This window comes from Perognathus longimembris, chromosome 1, assembly GCF_023159225.1.
Source record: "Perognathus longimembris pacificus isolate PPM17 chromosome 1, ASM2315922v1, whole genome shotgun sequence".
Classification (NCBI taxonomy): Eukaryota; Metazoa; Chordata; class Mammalia; order Rodentia; family Heteromyidae; genus Perognathus; species Perognathus longimembris.
Window position 1 is genome coordinate 131,590,959 of NC_063161.1, and position 21,980 is coordinate 131,612,938.

A 21,980-nucleotide genomic window follows, 5' to 3' on the forward strand; every position below is an offset into this window, starting at 1 on the left:
AGAAAAAAAAGAACAGCAAACTTTTTCTTTGTGCACATGGGTGCTGCTTTCCATCCTCCTCACCTCATAGAAGAAAAGCTGCCAGCCAATGCCCAGAAGCTACATTAAGCTCTAGCCAAGGAGAAATGTCCCCTAACCACCCTCATGATCCCCAGTGGGACAGGGCCATTGGTCCTTGCTTCTTCCCTCTTCCTTCAGTCCAGGAGCTTACTACAACTCACTCAGAGCCCCACAAGATTATGAACTAGACTTTCCTTGAGTTTCAGGGCTCAGCTGTCACAAGCCCCCATCCTGGAATCCATTGTGATGATCCCATTTTCATTTGGATGGTTTTGGTCTATGGACACATGCCCTTGGGTTTTAATTTAATACTGCCTCAAAACCTGGGGTGAGGAATAAACTATAATAGATAAATGACTCAAAAAACAAAACTCCTAACTGCCAAAGCCAGTAGATAATCCCAAGTGCTGGTTGTCTTGGATTTCTTTTCCTATTCTCTAAGTATCCAAATATTTTTGTCCACTGGACACCACTGTACACCCTTCTCCTGTTTAGGAAAGTTTATACTTTAAGATTTCAGAGAAAAAAAAGATTTCAGGATTCTATAGGTGAAGTGGCATATGCCTACAATCCTAGCACCTGAGGAAATGAAGCAGAAAGCCTCTAGCAGAAAGCACAAGCCTCTAGTCATCTTAGGTTATATAGAAAGACCCTGTCCCTAAAAAGATCATGAGTTCAAGGCCAGCCTAGTTGACACAATAAAAGCTTGTTTCAGAATAAAATAACTATCAATTAATTAAGCTGGTAAACATGTCTAAAACATGTTTTTGCAGATAGGACAGGGCATATTTCTGGGTCCACCAAAAGGGCACATTTGTGTGACTCTAATCATGAGCTAGAGTCACAAGGAAGCAGACACTGAGTGCCCTAATATTCTTACCTTAATCCCTTCTCTGCTTGATGTGTATAGCTAAGATCTGGGACTGTTCCAGACTCTATGATCTGCTTTGTCCTCCCAGACTTCCTCAGTCTTCCTCTTTCTCTAGTCCTTTCCCAGATCCTCTCTTCTCAACCTATGTCATCTCCACCAAGTCACCCAGATCCCCTCACTACCTCTAATTCTGTGACTTGTGTATCCACAGCCCCATCCCTGACCCTTCTCCTACTGCCCTCTAGAAATTTTCACCATGTATCTCTAGAAACCAAAAAGACAATATATCCAACAGTTTCCTTCCTAAAATCTTTGACTCAGCCACTGGCTCCATTCTCCACTCTGCCTTCCAACTTTAACCATGACTTCAGCCTCCAGCCTCCCACCTATTCCTCACATAGGACTACTGGCAATTCTACCTCTCCTCTACCTGAGTCTCCACAGCCTGGGATTCTGCAACTCTGCAACTCTCTTTGTGAGGGCAAGCCTTTTTGCTGGGTCTCATCATCAGTGTGTCCATCTTAGGTTAAGACCTTAAGAGATTTCTATGAAGATGCCACACCAACGTAAAAGCCTTGGAGGCTCCCCAGCATCTGGAGGTTCAGATCCCAGCCTCTGTGACCTCCTTTCTCTTGTCTTCTGTTGTTTCTTCCCCAATGCTTATGCTTTCCTCTAGCCTTTTACCTCACTGTTCTCTCTGCCTGAAAGCTCTTCCTCACTTTCCTGCCAAGCCTGGTGAATTCCCACTCATTTCAGTGATCATCACCTCCTGTAGGCAGCTTGCCTAACCACCTCACAAATAATCCTAGGAAGGCATGGATAGCCCTCCTTGAGCTTCTATGATAGGTCACATGGCTCTTTCATTGCCATGCCAGCTTTTTAAAATGTTTACTGGGCACCTTTACTGGGCTAAGAACCTTACTAAGGAATGTACATGCACAATTCCATCTAATCCTCCATACATTTCTAGGCATGACACTGTGCATCTACAAATTTAAGTGGCCTTCCCACAATCATCCACAAAATACAGCGGGGTGGGGGAAGTGTAGAGAACTGGAGCCCAGGATTGTCTGGAAGACACCCTAAATTCCTGATGGTGATGCTCTGTGGCTCACCTCTGAAATTTCTTGCAGCATCCACCTGGTATGGCATGACCCCAACCAAGCTACTTTTCCCTGAAGAGCCTCAGTTTCTCCATCTATAAAATGAAGATCAAGCCTTTCCTTGATTACTCCCAAGGGTCTGAAAGTTACAAATATGAAATCACTTGGCGAACTGTGAAAGGTGGTACACAGGCAGCAGGGTATTAGCAGACTTGTAAGGAGCTGTCCCAGTGAGTGATTTCTTTGCTCACCTGACAACTAAAGACCTATTCACTCCTTTTAGAGTAAGGTGAGGGGCAGGCTCCCATTTCCTCCTAGAGGGGGGAGGCTGGGACATTTAAAGTCACCATCTATCTATTCCCATCCCCCTTCCCTAAACACAATTGTGACAGTCAAGCAAAGAAAGGCAAGAGAGGGGAGAAAAAATCCATAAATGCTGGGCAAAGCAGAGGCCAGTGGAATTCTCCAGCTCCTGACCACCAGTTAGTGACGTCAGGATTTATAACTGTATTAAATGGTGTGACAGGCAGCCTTGATATATCAGTTCCCTTTCTTCCCAAATCACAGACAATAAAAGCTTTGGCAGTGAAAGTCATTCATCATCATAAAGACCTGAGACATCCCAGTCATCAATTTCACTCACATCCTTAATACACTGGAGAGAGTGTAGGAGTTGAGCACCTCAAGGGGGGAGGGAAAAACATGAAGGGAGATTGAACAGGAATAATTACAAAGGTCAAAGAAGGGATTCACCCAGGAGGGTCTGTGAGCAGAGATGCTCCCTGCTGGATATACTATCAGGCCACAGAAAATCTGGACACTCGATGGACTACTCCTTGGACAGGCTCAGAGAACCTGGGGTAGAAGCTGCCATAATGGGCCTGCAAGACCAGAGTTGGGCATGCTGGGATCTATATTCAGGGCCCAACACCTTAGGTTGAGTACTTGGATACCCTCTATCAGCTACACTATTACAAGGAGGTTTTGAAGTAATGAAATCACACGTATCTTTTCATACCCTAGCCTCCTACTGGCACAGCAGGCTATCTGTACCTGCTGTGGTCCTCTTTTGGGCAATTCTCAAAGGCTAACACTAACCACTGGTAAAAGATAGCAAAACATTTCCAGTCTTCCTAGCTAGTGTTGCCCAGAGCCCCAAGTGCTTCCTCCACAACCCCTACTACAACCTGAACCATCTGTCCCCCTACCACAAATCCAGACAACTTGATCCTACATGGAAGACAGAGATCCAGGAAAGAAGGACACAAAGTTCAAGGCTTCACATGATGATGTCAACTCTCCTTCCTGTGCCACCTCTTCCTGCCATCTTTGCCAAGGCACCCACTGAGTTGCCCATTCCTCAACAGCAGGCAAATGCTTGGCCTCTTCTATCCTCTTGGGTGGATACAGCAGGAAGCCCCTTAGGCATGGGGTGAAAATCTGGAGGCTTCAATTGGCTATTCCTGAAGAGAGCCAGACTTAGGACACATGGCCTTCCCCATGGGCATGCCCAGAAAACGGGCTAAAGGAAAGTGGTAACAATTAATTTTCTCTTGCCTTTTTCCCCTGAAAATAAAGCAAAAGAAGAAAGCTTGGGTCTACATGGGGAGTAGTTTGTGGTGCCAGAATCTCCACACTGGACAGTAAACAGCCTACAGGGTCAGGGTACACTGGAGGGACTTGGAGCCCTGGGGTTCTCCAGGTGGCCGGATCCAAATTGGAACACAAAGGAATGACAGGGTCTATGTTTCCCAAATAAGAAACAGCATCTTCTGCCTGCTGTGTCTGCCTATCTACAGAGTATAGCCTGGCACAGCCTGGCCAGCTATATGCTGCCTATAACAGGGGTAGGGTAACTGACAGGGGAACTTGCTTTGGGAGAGTAACCCAGCACAAGGCCCTTCAGCCAGATATCACCCAAGATAAAGACAAGTCAGGTCAGATCTGGTGCTCATATGTGGCCCTAGATCCACCCACTGATGTAGATGTGCTGTTTTTCAGACCAGGGTCTGCCCCACTCAGCCCTGCTCTGCCAGACTTCTGCCTGCTAGTAGGGGCAGGCTCAGTGGTTCAGAAAGTGGCCTTGGAGTCTGATTGCCTGAATGAGAATCCTGCTTTCACCACTTTCAAGCTATGCAATGTTGAACAAGGGTCTATTCTCCTTTGTGCCTCAGTCACTGCACAGTAAAATGGAGAATAACTCCCTCTCAGGTTGTTGTGTAGATTAGACAAGTCAGTATCAAGTGCTTAGAGCTAAACCTAGCACTGAGTAGGATGCAAGTATTAGATACTGCTCCTATTGGTGACTTTTTCTTATGGATCTTAGTTTGAGTCTGCCCAAGCTTACTTCTGCCCATGCTAGGTACCAAAACTACCCTGAAGTATGTCACTTGAGCATATCCTGGGCCATGAACAGCAAGGGTACTCACTAAAGAAATCAGTGACCTGGAAAGGCAGACACTTCCCTGGACAGACTTCTCCCAACAGGCAGCAGGTACCCCTAAGGACTCAGGGTGAAATCAGCCTCACCAAACATGTGTAGAGATAAATGAGCAAGTTCCTCCTTCCCTCCCTCCTCCCTGGGATTTGAACATTGTGGCAGGGAAGAGGCTTTAGACAGTAGAAGCTAATGCATTTGGGTAGAAATAATAATTATGATAATATCATGAAATCAAATGTGCCTTTTTGCTCATCATAGATATGTATGTGAATGTGTGAATCATATCAATAACCTTGACAATGACCTAGAAGGGTGGAGTGTGGAACAATTAGTAACAACCAATCAGAATAGTTTATCCATCCATCCACTATTTCTTCAGTTCCTACTATATTCCAAGCTCTGCACTAGGCCAGCTGGAGGAGGCAAAGACAGTGTAATCTCACAGTGTAAGCAGAAAGGCAAGACACAAAGAATCATAAATCAAGGCACAGTGAGATGACTGGCATAGTGGAAGGCTAATTTAGGGCGGAGATGAGGGAGTATCACTTCTGACTGAAGTAACTAGGGAAGGCTTCCAAGAGGAGGTGACACCTGGGATCTGTTATCAGGAGACAAACACAGTGAAGGCACAGGGACTGAGACAGACAGCCTGTGTGTTCCTAAGTCCCTCAGCAGGTATCCTGAGAGCCTTGTACAGGCAAAGCCCTGGACCAGCTCACATTCACTTCCTTCTAGGTGACTGGCTGGCTGTGAACTCCTATGACATGGAGTACTGTTCTTTGTGGTTTAGAGTGGGGACATTTGCATATACTCTCCCTGAGGTGTGTTTCACCACAGTCCTGTAAGGAGAGAATGGGGCAAAACTATAATTCCCTCTTAGCAGATGTGAAAAGTAAGGTTCAGAGAGGGCTGGCTTTCTCAGCATTCCTGGGAGTTGTGGCAGAGCCAGGGTGAAGATCTTAGTCCTGACATTAAGTCAATCTAATGCTCTTTCTTTCAGGGAAGCATCCTAACTAAGGAGAGAACCTAAAAGAGGCAACGGCTTGGAGTTAGCGCCAAGCATGACTGGGTTGGAAGAGGGTAAAAAGACAGGCCTGGATTTGGGGATTCTGCTGAGCAGCTTCACAGATAAGGCAGACATATGGTAGTGGACAGTCGGGCATAGGAATGAGGAGAAGAGAAGAGAACAGAGGAGAGGGGAGGGGAGGAGAGGATAGCAGAAAGTTCAAGTCTGGAAGGGCAAAGGATCAAGTTGGGTGTGAAGGAAAGAGCATTGGAATAGGAGTCAAGAGATGGGGCCTCCAGATCTATGCCACTTTGGGAGTACTTGAGTTGTCAGGTCTCAGTGTCCCCCATGAAAGTTGCACAGGATGATAGTTAAGCACTCATCCAGCACCAATATTCCAAAGTCCCACATCTCTGGGTACCTGAGGAGGCTACAACATATCACATAGATAGAGGAGCCAGGGTGAAAACCAACAGCTGCTGGCAGGAACAGTGGGGAACAAGTACCCTCCCTCACCAATAGTGGCTCCCCAGTGGACGAAGGGACACAGAGTACTCAGGAAGACTTATATCAGGCCCCGGGGAGTGTGATAAGCACAATAATGCCCTTCTCCAAGATCTCTACAATCTAATCTCCAGAATTTGTGAATACATTATTCTACTTGGCAAATACTCTTGATTAAATTCTGGGGTGTGTGTGTGTGTGTGTGTGTGTGTGTGTGTGTGTGTGTGTGTGTGTGTGTGTGTGGTAATGGAGCTTGAACACAGGCCCCCATACTATTTATTGATTAGCTTTTGTGCTCAAGGCTAATGCTACAACACTTGATCCACAGCTCTACTTCCAGCTTTTTAACTGGTTAACGAGATAAGAGTCCTAAGGATTTTTCTGCCCAGTCTGGCTTTGAACTGTGATGCTTAGAGCTCAGCCTCAATAGCTAAATTTATATATGTGTGCCACTGGTGCATGGCAAAAATTAAGTTTTTAGAGAGATGAAAGTCATCTCAGATAACCAGGGTAGGCCCAGTGTATGGGCCTTTGTGGGAGAGACAATGAAGGGTCAGAGTCACCAAGAGAAGATGTGACAATAGAAACAAGGCAGGGACAAAACACTGCTCTGCTGGCTTTGACAATGGGGCTGTAAGGAACGCAGGCATCCTCTGGAAAGCTAGAAAAGGCAGGCAAATAGATTCTCGCCTACAGCCTCTGGAAGGAGCACGGGTATTCCTCCAACATCTTGATTTTGGACCTTCTGACCTCCAGAACTGTAAGATAATACGTTTGTGCTATGTTAGCCACTGAGCCTGCGGTAATTTGTTACAGCAGCAACTAGAAACTACCACACAAGGTAGATGGAGCATCCAGAATAGAGAGCCAGCAGGCCTGGTCCACTGAGGGAAGATCCCATCCCTAGTAGCTCTTCTGCCATCTCCTTGCTGTAAGCATCCCTCAGTCTGACTCTACTTCAGGCTATTTTCCTGAGCTCCACACTTTCAAAACAACACTTACTTAATTCGCATAACTAGATCCTATCCCCCTTTTACAGATGAGGAAATTGTGGCTCACATCAAACAGCTGAGAAACAGAGGCTGCCCATCCCTAAGGGTTGGAGCTGGGACTCTAAGCCAGGCAGACTGGTTCAGAATCCATACAAGAAACTACACTCTGTGATCAGTTTTGGCAGACTCAGATGGCAGCCCAACTGTGCTTTAGAAAAGCACAAGAGAGCTCTGTTGGGATCCTTGTGATGACACTGAGCTCATTACTAACAGAAATAGGAGAGTAGAAGGAGAAAAGCACCTCTTCTGTTTACTACTTGAGTGCCTTCAGGCACTTTCTTTACCTGCTAGTTGGACAAAAATGTTTCAAAAAGTAAAAATAAATGATCCAACACACATAACATATATTCAATAAGCGTTTGCTTTCATTATGACCTTTGGAGACAGCCTATTAAGCTTTTGGAGAGAGTTCAGGTGGATAAGAAGCACTTCTTGATATGGAACTAACGTGGGGTTCCCCATGGCTTCCCCCTGGCTCCCTCAACAGTCTCACCTCCTACCCCCACGTCCCTGAGCATGGAGGAGGGAGCAGACAGACCCCAAGCCTCTGCCATCTCTAAGCCAGCAGCTCTAGACCGCTGAGGATGACACGGTTTCCTGCTCTCTCCTCTCCTGTCCTCTGTGGCTCCATGGATCAGATACTGAGAGGGATTCATCCTTCAGCCCTAGGGATATGGGCTGAGTCCCATGTATGGCTAGAGAAAAACCCACAGTGGTTCATTCACATCATTAGAGGGGACAGAAGTTCTTTACTGATAGGTTGAGGTATCCATACAAATATGAAGTAAATTTTTCAAAAAAAAAAATACACAGTATATAGAGTACAAACCAATTTGTAGGAGATAAACAGCATATGTTTAACCTGGTAGGTGCTTCTTAAGCATAGAAACAGTTATCAAAACATATGCCTATCTGTCAACTCTGCCCACACCAGCTGATAAATTAGGAATGGAATGAGATGTGGTCATAGACCACTCTGCATATTTCTTGACTACTGGAATTTGTTTCAGAATGAACTTGTATTACTTTTTGGTTAAAAAGGAAATTGCATTTTTATTAGCATACATTAGCTATACAAAGGCAAAGGGTGCTTGTTGTGACATTTTCATGTATATTCTATATTCTAATCAATTTCCCCCTTTCCATCTCTCTCCCTTATCCTCCAGAAGGAATTGTGTTTAATGATGGGGGATGGTGAAAGATTAAGTCAGATTTCAAAACTGAGAAGCCAAGAGTACCTGGCTTCCCTGAGTAGCTTAGACAGCCTCCTCTATAAAGCCTTTCCCTGCCTTACAATCACGGAAAAGCCATGGTCAGGCACTGGTGGCTCATGCCTGCAATCCTAGCTTTGCAAGAGGCTGACATCTGAGAATCATGTGTCAAAGCTAGTCAGGGCAGAAAAGTTCATGAGACTATTAACTCCAATTAACCACCAGGAAAAAAAGCTAGAAATGACACTGTGGCTCAACTAGAGCAGTAGCCTTGAATACAAAAGGCTCAGAGACAGTGCCCAGGCCCCAAGACCGGTATGCAAAGTGGGGGGAGGGAAAGGAGGTAGGATTCCCTCCTCGATACTCCAGGGTGGTAACTGCTTCTTTGTGGGCTTTGCTTTGTTTTACCTTGCCTCCATGTTTGCCTCCCCTCAGGACTCAGAACGTTAAGAACAAGCTCTACAATCCTCAGGATCTAGCCCTAAGCTAACACAAGGGATGAATGCAGTCTTGATGGAGAAAGGAAGGAAGGAAAGAAGGAAGGAAGGAAGGAAGGAAGGAAGGAAGGAAGGAAGGAAGGAAGGAAGGAAGGAAGGAAGGAAGGCCTATGAATCACCCAGGCACTATGGTTTGTTGCCTTTGCTTCTCTATACAATGAGATGGCATGGGAGATCTCTGACCAGGAGAGCCAGCTAATGAAATTGCTATTTTAGGAAGATGGATCGCATCAGGGTGGGCTGGGAAGCTGGAGGCCCAGAGACTTGCTAAAGTCTATTTGGAAAGGTCGGCTTCCAAGCTGCCTGCAAGTGCAAAAATCTATGAGGGCATTACCAGGGCCATCCAGCTTTGTTTATTTTTATCCTATGAAATACAAGGTCAGAAACAAGTAGAACACTTTCTATGGAAATTATTTTTTTTAATTGACACCGCACTTTACACAAATATTAATTCATTTATTCAACAAATAGTTCTTGGGAACACAGCTAGCCTGAAAGCAAATCATAGTTTTCTTCCATGTGCATTTTAATTATGGAGATGCTTGAATTTCATTTGGGCTTTAAAATGATCAGACTTCTGGCATTGCTGAATCCCAGAGTATCCTTGCAAACGCTTAAGATTCCAGAAATTCCAGTTTCTAGGAACGCAAGAATCTATAATTGTGAATCTCTTTAACAATAAAAAAAAAAAAAACAAAGGCTTTCAATCCCAAAGGAATTTTGCCTGCATGTGCTGGAATGTGAACAGCCCTGTATCTCAGAGGGCAGTTCTGGTCTTAGACAACGGGTTAGCTCACAGCAGTCCAGTCACGGCTTAGCCTGGGTAGTGAGTGGTACCTTGAACAGGGCAAAGCTATTTGGACCATGTGATGTCACTCCACTGGGCTGAAGGGCTGCTTCACTGCACATCCTGAGAACATTGTCCGTGGTGCTCCAGCCCCTCCCCATCCCTCATGCACACAGCATGGTTTACACACCCAGCTGATCCTAGGGCAGGAAGCAGCTTGAACATGGGCCAGCAGCCAGAGAGAGAAAAGCTTAGCTAGAGACACATGGCAGCACTTTCTGGCTTGAATACTGGGGGCAATTGTTGGGCAGGATTGAAGGTAAGAAGAAGCGGGAAAGATGGGGTGATGGTGTTAGCACAGGATCAGAAACTCAGATACCCCCAGGTGCCAGCAAGCTAAGGAGGCCAGAGGGCTGACCAGGTAGGTCTGGGGCATTGAAAGGGGCAATCATACCTCATTCTCCCAAAGTGTGGCCCCAGGATGCTGTTGACCCATGGGGACAGCCCCCCAAATCCTCAAGAGAGGCATTTTAATCTTTATATCAAATCCCCTGATTTTAAAGGTTCTCAAACCTTAAAATGTAAATGATATTCAATTAAAAAGCACTCTTTTTCACTCCTTATGCCTAAGCATGGTTGTTAAGTTCCTAAGGATCTTCTCAGAGTTTCTTTAACTTACACAAATAGGCATATGCATCAGCAAGGGTTGGGTATGCTTTACACAAAAGGTAGCCTGTGGTAAATACCATCATTCTTTATCTGTTTTGTGTTGTTGTTTTTAATGAATGATGTACCGCAAAGACCCTTCTCAATCATGACTTAAAGACCTTCCTCTTCCTATAACTGCATCTGGTTCCATTGTACAGATGAACTAGTCCTTAACAAGTCTGATCTTAAAATGATAAAGCTTTTTTTTTTTTTCCTTACAAAACTGGGATTTGAACTCAGTGCCTCAGGTTTGCTGGGCTTACATAATACCTCCGGGCCACACCTCCATTCCTGTTTCTTACTGGTTATTTTTAGGATAGATCACTTGCTTTTCATCTAAACTACCATTTGTCTACTTTTAGTGTTCTCATCATGGCTGAGATCACAGATATGCACCACCCCATCCAGCTTCCCTCCATGGAGATCAAGTCTCTTACAGACTTTTCCTCACAAACTGGCCTGGTACCATGATCCTCCCAATCTAGCCTCCTACATAGCTTGAAATGACAGGCATGTGCCTCTATGTGCCCAGCTATGGGCTGAGAAGAGGTCTTTCAAGCTTTTCTCAAACCATGATCCTCATTCTTAGCCCCCATGTAGTTTTTACCAGAATGAACTGCCAGTATCCAGATCTAAGTCTCTTTTAATATTTAAGAAATCAATATGCAAACCATACAATCTTTGAGTTGTACCTTAGGGACAATGCCAGGATGAGGGTCTTGTTGGGCAGTGCGTGTGTCTACGAGGTCATGGCATAGTTGCCAGCCTCAGCTATGGAAACCTCAGCTCCCAATCTGTCCATTGGAATGAAATCCCTTCACTGATAAGAGCTTCAAGTAGCTCTGTTTGAAGATTTTTTTTGCCTTTGAAATCCCATCAACAAAGGTGGCCAAGTCCTGATAGGGAACTAATCCCAGCTGGGCCAAAAAGCAGGCTACCCACCTATAGTTTTCACTATCTCTGAGACATCTCCCACCCCCAGGGTCTAAATTACATATAGGCTGAGCCCAACTGGCACAGAGAGACATCTCATTAATTCATTCATTCATACATTTACTAGGCATATTCTGAGGCCATATCTTTCACTGAAAAGTCCTTTCCCCAAATCACCTCAAATTGGGGCTGGGGATATGGCCTAGTGGCAAGAGTGCTTGCCTCATATACATGAGGCCCCAGGTTCGATCCCCCAGCACCACATATACAGAAAATGGCCAGAAGTGGCGCTGTGGCTCAAGGGGTAGAGTGCTAGTCTTGAGCAAGAAGAAGCCAGGGACAGTGCTGAGTCCAAGCCCCAGGACTGGCCAAAAAACAAACAAACAAACAAAAATCACCTCAAATTGTCTCCTCCAGATTTCTAATCAAATTCCATCACCTTTATAAAAGGATCTTACTTCATCTACCACCTCATCAGCATATCACCACTCCTTAGCCCAGCCTCTGGTGATTCTTTCCCTCTGTTTACCTTTTGCAGAGCACATACATGATGAAAACACATTGCATGTTCATTGTGTTTACTGTAGTTCGCCTTGCCCTCCCCAGCAGGAGAGCCCAGTGAGGGCAGGTGCTCTTTTCCAGGATCACCATTTTGCCCCAGCCTGGCACAGAATCAGAGTCCAATCAACAGTAACTACTGTAATTACCCTCCCGCTCCAATGCACACAGCAACTCAGTAGCCCAGGGTCTTCCACAGGAAGCACGTGGCTGAGCTTGCAGTCCTGGCAATCGTGCTGCATTACGGCTTTTACTACAATTTTTCACACCCCTTGGCAGCCTGGGTACACAGGCATTTCTCATATTCTTCCTTTCATTATTCATTATGACTTCACTGGGAGAGAAGAGGTATTTAGTTGATCTGATGAGCCTCAAAAAGGGCTCATAAAAAGTGGGTCAAAGGAGGTGTTCCCCACGGAAAGATGAACAATCGGCTGTTCAAAGCTGCCTGGCGCCCGGCCAGAGGAAACATGAGGAGGGGGCAGAGTACATCTGAGTGGGAAGCCTCATCAGGAAATCCCCAGAGTCACTCAGCAGAGGGAAGGTTCCCATCACACAACCAGAGGTGCTTCCCCAGTGCTGGAGATTCTCTGAGGCTGGGAACCCTGGGTTCACAGACCCAAAGCAATGCCATGTACAGAGTTTGAGTGTTTCTGAAAAATCCTGACACAAAGCAGGTATCACTGCTCCTCTGCTGGACATGGGGTACTCCCAACATGTGAAAAAGAGACTCTTGATAGCATCCAGACCTCTGCTCCCTCTGCCCCTTGGGCAGAAGTCCTGATGGGGTCTCCAAAACAGAGTCTCTTTCTGTGGAGTTCTACAGGGTCAGGGCCCTTTTGGAGTCCCTGAGAGACTATATCCCCATACACAGGATTGTCACTGGATACATTTTTCTATGACTTATGGCCTCAGGACACATGTAAAGGGATGGATCCTTCATACATCAGCCTAGAAAGTATCGATTCCCATGTTCTCAGAGAAAGCCTCAGACCCCAAGGCCTGGTTCACCCACCAGGCTAGTGTTTCCTAACCATGATGGACCCAGGGAGGCCTTGTTCAGTCTGCCCCTGCCATTCCATTCTGCTGATCAAAGATAGAGTCCCCAAGGGAAGAGGCCAGCAAGGACACACAAGCTGATGCTGCTCCTTTGTTCGCCCAGGCAAAATGTCAGGTGGGCCCATCTGGAGACAAGACTGCCAGCTCTCTGGCTAGTGGGGAGGCAGGCAAAGTCAGGAGCCTGGCACCCTTCCTGCTATCCTCTCTGGCAGGTAGGCACAGTGGCTGCCCCATCAGCAGGCCTGCAGCTCAAGGACACACCTGCAGGTAATTAGTCCCAATCAGGAGAGGCCCAAACTGCTGACAATGCAGGAACCAGCTGACCATGTCACCAGTTCACAAATGGTGAGTAGTTTCTGAACCGTGGGCCGGCTAGTAGAGCAAGGGTTTAGCTTAATATTTAATGCTGCATATAAACGATGGAGAGCAATCGAGTTGTTCTCTAATGAGATCTTCGCTGGGTAGCCTGGAATGTGAGAGCAGGAATGGAGCAGCTTGGGAGGGGGTACTCCTCAGCACCCAGTAGAGCCCTGAAGCTTACAGTTTCAACTGAGCACCTATAAGAACCTTAGGGTAGGAGGTTGTTGGGATCCATCTTTCTCCTTGATGGAAGGGGCTTGATGCCCCTCCCCCAGCCCTGGGGAATGCGGCCCTGCTACCCCCTCTGGATTGGAATCCAGAGAAACCGGTTGGGCAAACAGCCCCCAACCCAACCCATTCTAGCCAGCCCGGCTCCTACCAACCCCGCCCTGGCTCGGTGTGCTCGAGTGACGTTAGCCCTTGGGGGTCAGGTGATATCTTTCAGCCTATCGACATCCTGGCCAAACCCCTCCCTCGGAATCATCTCCCCTTGTCCTTGTCTCAATAAAGTTAGTTCGCTCTAAGAAGCTAGCCCCATTGCATATGTACGCCAGACTTCTAGCGGTAAGGAGGCGGGCACATATCTGTGGCAGATCATGTGCGCAACAGGTCGGAGCTATCTCCCCCGTTCCACTCTAACTTATCTGCAGGTCGGATGACTAGGGGAGAGGGCGTGAAAGGGAGAGTGGAAAGGAAGAAGTAAGAGTCTGAGCCGGAAGGGGCAAAAAAGCCCAACATTGTGGTGCTCAACGTGGGGCTAACGCCCTAGCGGAGGTGAATACAGGTGAGCTGGAAGACTCACTTCCTCTGAAGACTTTAGAACTTTGTCAGCACAGCCACTAACATAGGTACAGTGACATTAAGCCCACCAATAGCCCTCCAGGGATTTCCTTCAAGATGTTCTAACAGGTCTCAGGGAGCCAGTAGCGCCCCCTAGAGGACATTGTGAAATTCTGTGAGGTTCTTACATGCTGGAGGGACATGCATTACTGGCTTGCATGGAACAGTTCCACACAATGAATAATTTTCTTCCTTCCCCTGCTATTGTCATGTACTGCCAAGCATTTAGGACGCTGGAAAATCTTTTTACAATTATTTGAATCTAGAACTGAACTTCATTTACATATAAATGTGACTTGCAAATTCCATGTCTCATATACTCTGAATTTTCTAGGGATGCAACTACTGTGTAAATTGAGCAAACCTCATACTTCGTTTTATTTGGAACTCTGCCAAGAGTTCCTCCTGTGGGCAAAATGTGCCACTATGAGAAGGTGTAATTCCTTGACCCACAGCCCTACATAAAGGCGTTTAAGGTGACTGTGTTCAAGTAGGCCAAAAAGGCCAAGCCCTGAACCATTTTATTTTGTCTTGTAGTTTAGACAGGGTATGCACGCATCAATACATATTACTTGATTATAAGCAAAATTGCTTTTTATTTCTCCTTTATTTCATTGTTATTACATTGTTTAAATTTTTATTTACAATTATATGTTAAAAGCTATACTCTTTATGTGTTTAAAGTCAGGAGAGTAGAGAGGACCTGTAAATATTTGCAATGCTGAAGGAATTCTAGGATTGGGTGTAGACCCCGCTTCCCCTCCCAAGCATAGAACCTCAATGCCTCAAAAAGCAGAAGGAAATTTCCAAGTCCCTCTACTGAATCTTCATGTGTAAGCATCTGCTATATAGTACATGTGTCTGTGTGTTAACTCAATAGTTCCATTAATAATTATTTGTATTGTATCATATTTTGAATTTTCTCTACATTATAATATTGCATGGGGCTGGGGATATGGCCTAGTGGCAAGAGTGCTTGCCTCATATACATGAAGTCCTGGGTTCAATTCCCCGGCACCACATGTATAGAAAATGGCCAGAAGTGGTGCTGTGGCTCAAGTGGCAGAGTGCTAGCCTTGAGCAAATGACAGTGCCAGGGACAGTGCTCAGGCCCTGAGTCTGAGCCACAGGACTGGAAAAATAAAAAATAAAAAAATAATATTGCATGCTACTTTATTCTTAATATTTAATTGTTATTATAAAAGTGATGTATAGAAGGGTTGCAGTTACACAAATTAGGTAATGAGTGCATTTCTATCTGGACAATGTCACCCCTTCCCTTTGTCTCTCCCTTTCCCTTCCATTCCCACTCACAAGTTGTATAGTTCATTTTTAACATAGTGTCTAGTGAGTACAAATGCTGCATTTGTTCACTCTTTGTTCCTCTGCATACTATTTTTTTAATCAATTGATCATATTTATATTATTCTAAACATGATTTTTACTCAAATGTTTATCTTAGACATTGATACAAGTCAATACTCTTTTGAAGGCTGCATAGTATTTCATTATGTAAAATAGCCATATTTTATTTAGCTAGCTTCTATTGATGTTTTGGGCCAATATAAATAATTATGTGATTATTATGTACAAACATCATTGTACACACTGTGAACATATCTGTGAAACAAATTTAAATTTTTCATAGATATTTTCAAGTTTCCCTCCAAAGAAATGGAACCAATTTAAACTCTTGTAACAGCATATGAATATACCTGTTTTTCATTCTCCTCCCAACATTTTACCTTCATCTTTGATAAGCTAATGTAACCATTTTTTAAGTTTCTCATGCATTCTTTCTTTTACTTACTGCTGTAAAATTCTGAATCCAGTGCATATTTTTTATATACAATTGTGGTATCTGCATTTTCTTCAATTTATATCTTTGCATGTTTTGTCTACTGGTCTTTTAATTATTCATTTCTTTTTTTTTTTTTTTTTGGCCAGTCCTGGGCCTTCAACTCAGGGCCTGAGCACTGTCCCTTCTTTTTGCTCAAGGTTAGCACTCTGCCACTTGAGCCACAGCGCCATTTCTGGCCGTTTTCTATATATGTGGTGTTGGGGAATCAAACCCAGGGCTTTGTGTATATGAGGCAAGCACTCTTGCCACTAGGCTACATTCTCAGCCCTAATTATTCATTCTTAAAAATCTCTTAATGTATTAAAGAAATTAACTCTATAATCTATGTTCCACTTGACCACAATCTCCAGTCCTTTTATTTCTTTAGGTAGTTTTTGTTTAGCATCTTGCATTTATGCCCAGGCCAACTTGAACATCTGTCCTCTTGTTTACTCTTTTCTGCATAGCTGAAATGATAGCTGAATGCCATCATGGCCATCTTTTATTGGTTGAGGAGACTCACAAACTCTTTATTCTGGTTGGCCTTGAACTGTAATCTTGGTAATATCTACCTACTGAGTTGCTGTATTAAGGGCATGCCTGGTTTTGGCTCACAAAAGCTAAAGCTCTATGTAGGCTCAATTAGACTTATCCATGGGACAAATTAACCTTTTGGATAGGTAGCTACCTGCTTCTTCTTTCAACTGTCAGAAAGGTGGTCATAGCCTCAATACTAACTGGGTCATTATCCACCTAATAATCATGTGCACAAATGGATGTAAAATCTTCTTGAGACCTGCTCCCACCAAGTTTCTCAGGAATCTCAATTCCAGTCCCAAGCCCTCCTTCTGCAGGGAAGTCTACTCCAGAATTACATTTAGTCATCACAAGGAGCCTGAGAGATCAGGACTATTCACAGGTGGAAACACTGAGGCCCTGATCTGTGTCCAAAAACAGATCTCAAGGGGGTAAAAGATGGGATGAGCCACCAGATTATCTTCATGATAGAGTAGCCCTGGTATTGGATGGCCATACCACTGCTCCCTGGTTGAGATTCCAGGAAAAATACTACTCACAATGCATTTCTTACCAGCCCACAGGGTCATCCTGCCACCTTAGGCTGGACCCAATGGCTCTGACACACATGAAGCCCACAGCCACTTTCTGTATGTGATTCTGTTAGATGCCCTCCTGGAGCTGGCATCTGGGTCTGTCCTATAGCCATAGTGCTTGGTGCTGCTGAGCCAGAGTGCCAAGAGTCTCTCAGTCACAACAGGCCACATGAGAAGGCACTGAGAGGAGTAATGATAGCTACATTTATTAGGTGCTTACTGTGTGCTAGACAAGTCCAAGCACCTTGTACATGTGAACTTGTTTATTCTCAAACAAGGCCGGGATGATGTTCCCATTATATGAATCACCACAGCCTGGAATTTTTATCTGACTTCTCAAGATCCCAGCTAGTAAACCCAGGTTCAAATTCAGCATGTTCAGAGCCCACAGAGAAAATGGGAACCCAGGGTCCGTCACATAATAGGCAAGTGCTGTGCTACTGAGCTGTGCCCTCCACCCAAGGGACATACTTTCCACTGACAGTAATGACTGAGGCCATCTTCAGGCCTTCCAGAAAGGCAGCTGTTTGGCATACACACAAGCACCTTCTGGCCTAAGCCTTCAGCCCTTATTGACTCAACCTCTGCCTGGAAATTTGAAATGCTTATGACAACCTACTAGGAGTCCCACTCCTCTCCGAAGCTGGCACCAACCAGGGAGGAATCCCAGACCTATGACCACTTGACCCTGCCCACAGGGCCACCTCTGACAGGAGGTTCCCTGTCATTGTTCTTGGCCTGCAGTCTACTGAGCATTTGTTCTCCAGCTTTACTGCAAGAACATACAGTTATGTCTCATCACACCCTCAACCCATGGCCTCAGCAGTCTGCTGCCTGACCTGTTCCGGACCTCATAAACTCATTAAAGCAAAAATGGCCAGTCATATCCAACAGCACCAAGACATTGTTCTTCCCACCACACATGCATTCTCTCTCTCTCTCTCTCTCTCTCTCTCTCTCTCTCTCTCTCTCTCTCTCTCTCTCTCTCTCTCTCCATACTCCCAACACCAGGTACCTCACCTGTCACAATGGGGTAGGACTGTGGGCCTGGCACACTGCTTCCAATGTCAGCAGGGGTGGGGCTGGTCAGGTTGGCCTTCATATCATCCAGCCCTCCAGCCAGCGAGGCCATAGCTGAATATTCCGTAGTCTGAAAAAAGAAATAGATACATTTCAGCACCAGACACAGAGTCACCCTGGTCAAATGCACCTCCATGTTTTGGGCTATGTGCCAAGCTGGGCTAAGCCAGCTTGCTTGTGCTGAGGCCCATAGGAGCCTCAGGAATTCCCTAGTTGAAAGGTCAGATTCGATGGGACAGAACAAGACCAGTATCCAGAATCAACAATTAGCCCAATGTAGAAAGGTGGCGTCCATGAAGCTTCACAAGAAGTCAAAACTGGCTTTCTGTTGCCTGTGCCCCCAGCCAGGCTCAACCAGCTTGAGACCATTGCTTTCTTTGAATGTAGGGAGGTAGACTCTAGTAACCAAAGCAAGGCAAAAATAAAGTGTCTTTTTGGAAGAGGATAGACAAAGTGCTTCAGAAATCAGTGTTTCTGGTTTTTGTGCTTTTATGCCACGATGTAAAGGGAACCAGAGAGATCATCCAGTCCAGAACCTCATTTCCACAGATAGGCAAACTGAAGTTAAGAGGGAACTTAGTTGTAGACCAGGAAGAATCTGAATCCAAAGGATTCACCTTAAGTCTAATACATCCAGCCAGCTGAGTCACAATTTGACAAGTACATTTAAATTCTGAAAACATGTAAATACCTATGTAGTGAATACTCTGATCCCAAAACATCTGGTTTACCAAACCCATACCAGCCACGTGCACTGGTAACTTGTTTCTCTCTCTTTAAGCCATTTCATGAAACAAGAGCTTGCAATGAGTCATTTGCTTGCCTTGCAAGGCCTTGTCAGAATGCCTCCAGAGAGGGTAGTGAAGATGCCAGCCTAGATCTTTCCATCCAAGGACAGACTAAATTATAAAGAGATATAACATATCTCTTCCTCCCACTCAACCTCCAGGCCTGTTTATAGTTAAAGTAAACAACAAAGTCAGAGAATTGGTTGTACATGCCACGCTTTGGTGTGGGGAGCTTCTCAGGTCCCTAGCATTGCCAATGTGGGATATATCTCTGTTTGTCCAGAGCTGTAACCTTGGCAGGCAGGGAGAGGGAGCAAGTAGTCTTCTGGAAAGGGTTGCTGGCATTCTGAGTAGGATGCTTAAAGTCTGAGCCACTGGAGGAAAACAAAGGAGCCACTGGACAAGTAGCAGGCAGAAGGGACTCAGGCTCAGGTACATACCTGCAAACCAGTTAGAAAACCCTTCCAGGGCTGGTGACATCCATGAGTTGGGGAGGGGATGCAGGAGTGCTGGGGTGCTGTTCACTGAGAACAATTTGGTCGAAGCCCCAGGGCTCATCAATCATCTTCTAGAAAGGCTGATTCTGAACCATGTAGAGAAGAGCCCAGGCTTCAAAGTGGGCCCTTGGGCTTCCCACAAAGAGCAATACTGAGGGGACAAGCCTAGCAACATCAAGAATCACTACAAAGCTGCAGTAATTAAGACAGTGTGGTATTGGCACAGGGACAGATAAATAGACCAGTGAAACAGAATGGAGGCTAGAAACTGATCTGCACACATATGGAACCTTGATATATGGGAGAGGAGACAGACAAATCAGCAGGAAAGGATGGACTCTTTAATAAACAGTGTGGAGGAACTGGTTATCCATTCAGAAACAGGGTAAAGAAAGAAATTGGATCTTCACACAAGACACAAAAATCAATCCTAGGTGGATTAGAGACCTAAATGCAAAAAGCAAAGGCATCTAATGTGGTCAGCTCTAGGAAAAGCCAAACATCTATGGGCCCAAGCTCGCCCTTCATAGAAAAGGAAGGAATGTGCTTTTGTCCTAAGGTGCTCATGCAGAGCTCCTCATCACTGTGAGGATAGGAGAGAGCCTCCGGTATTCTACTGCTCTGCCTCAGTGCTTCCTCTTCTAGGAAGTCTTTCCTGACTACCAGGAGGCATGAGTCCTACTCCAGTTTCTGGTCCTGCCACATGTGCCAGGGAAATAATAACCACATTCTTTATAAATGCACCAAAGTTCCCACTTGTCACTGCCCTTACTCTGTGCCAGGACTTTACCTGAGTTCTCCCTTCTCATCCTTAGATACCCTGTGAAGTAGGCTCTGTTATCCCATTTTACCATGATAGAAGGAAAATGACTTGCCTAAAGTAGAGATAGGCAAGGCTCTTACACATAGAGAAAGGCAAATCCCATTTTGTGAACCATTATTTTGTACACAGTGAATAGTCTGTAGGAGCTGAAGATGAAAATATATTTCTTGCAGAAACTTACAAGTTGCAGTGCTTGAAAGCACTACCTTCTTCGCGTGCAGCAGGGAGCTGTTGGAAAAGGCCACGGCCTATACTTCATCCTTGGAGGGTTGAACTTGGTCATGTATTAGCCTCCAGATGTGATAAGAATTAATTTGGAAGTAAAGCTCTCCAGAAGCTGCTCCTTCAGTACATTCCCTGGTGCAAGGATGAGGGAAGAATGCCTGTGTAAATTCTCTTCCCAGATAACATCTTCTAAATTTCTGGGCCTCTAGTAGTGGGTCCCAGTTCCCTCTGTGTCTGATGTAGTAGGTCTGAGCATAGTGGGTGTTCATTCAGCCCACCTTTACTGAGCCTTAGGATGAGCAAAATAGAATGCAATGCCTGACATGCTCCAAGAGAAAGACATATGGCCCCAGAAATTCTATTCAAAAAGAAGAAATACACAGAGCTATTCATGTTCATGGGGTGGAGAATGATCAGGAAAGGTTTCTTGGGGGCAAGTTCTATTTAGCTTAGGACTGAGCAAGTCCTGCCTCCCAATCTGGAACAGCTGAAGGAAAGCTCAGAGGTAAAGAGACAGGTGTGAGGCAGAACGTGCTTCTGTTCTAGGGGAAGTGATAGAAGTATGCAGGACGGAGATGGAAAGGTTGAGTAGCTGCAAGTGGACCAGAAAGCACTGGAGCCATTCACTAGGATGAACATGAATGAGTGTTCCCTCCCAGGGCCAGACAGCATTCCAGCCAACAGAGAGTACTCTGGTGGCCTTTTCCTCACTGGCCTCCCAAACTGTGATGTGGCTATGTAGCTGGGTCTGCTAGGAAAGTTCCATTTCCCCCAAGGAGGCAGAGCCGATGGGTTATAAGAATTGTAGAAAGCATGAGCCATGGGTATCTCTTTGTGCTCAAGGCTAGCACTCTACCAGTTGAGCCACAGCACCACTTCTGGCTTTTTCTGAGTAGTTTGTTGAAGATAAGAGCTAGTATCACAGGCAGGAGCCACCAGTGCCTGGCTTCTCTTGACTCTTAATATATTTAATTTCCAGGTGGAAATTGTTATTGGGTTTGGTGATACTCAATTACATTCCAAATCAAACAAAGTTCACTCAGATATTCAAACCATTGGCTTTGGATCACCATTTTTCAAGACTTGAAATCTTCAATCTGTGTAGTACATTCAAGAGGAAGTTCAAAAGTCCTGTCACTCAACCACCACCGACCTCTACAAGGTAGAGAGAACCTCCCTGAAGAGCCACAGCTTGAGGACATGTGGGACTCAGAAACAAGGCCTGGCTGCCCTTTACCATCCATCCTCCTCATGGTCACTACCTAGCAAAGATAGCCCAGGTGCCAATCTTTCTTTGTTGGACTTCACATTCTGACTCTTTAGTATGTGAGCCGGAGGTGCTTGTATCTAGTTTGGGTGTTGAATTGTCCACCAAGTCCTCATCACTGTCTGTCCCTTTGAGCTGCCTGTGATTTCTAAGGGAAACTGCATTCGCCCCAATTCCCTGAGTTCCCAAGAGGATCTTCGTACTGGCTTTGCCCCTCAGACATTCCAGGTACCATTTTGCTTCTGGCTGAAGGGCCCACCTTAGTCTCCTAGAGACCTCCTACATTGTCTACAAAACAGTTCAAATGTACTCCTTTGGCCCTATACCTCTACAAGGAAGTAATCACTCTATGATGCTTT

General features: G+C 45.3%; 1 protein-coding gene across 3 annotated transcripts in view; it reads right to left on the minus strand.

Annotated features, from left to right (window-relative positions):
- Pax5 (paired box 5) overlaps positions 1-21,980 on the minus strand; it is a 179,405-nt gene that overhangs the window by 60,015 nt on the left and 97,410 nt on the right. For all 3 annotated transcript variants that reach the window (XM_048334597.1, XM_048334453.1, XM_048334514.1), the window contains one exon: positions 17,962-18,091. In XM_048334597.1, coding sequence (XP_048190554.1) covers positions 17,962-18,091 — 130 coding nt within the window. The remainder of the gene's footprint in view (positions 1-17,961; positions 18,092-21,980) is intronic.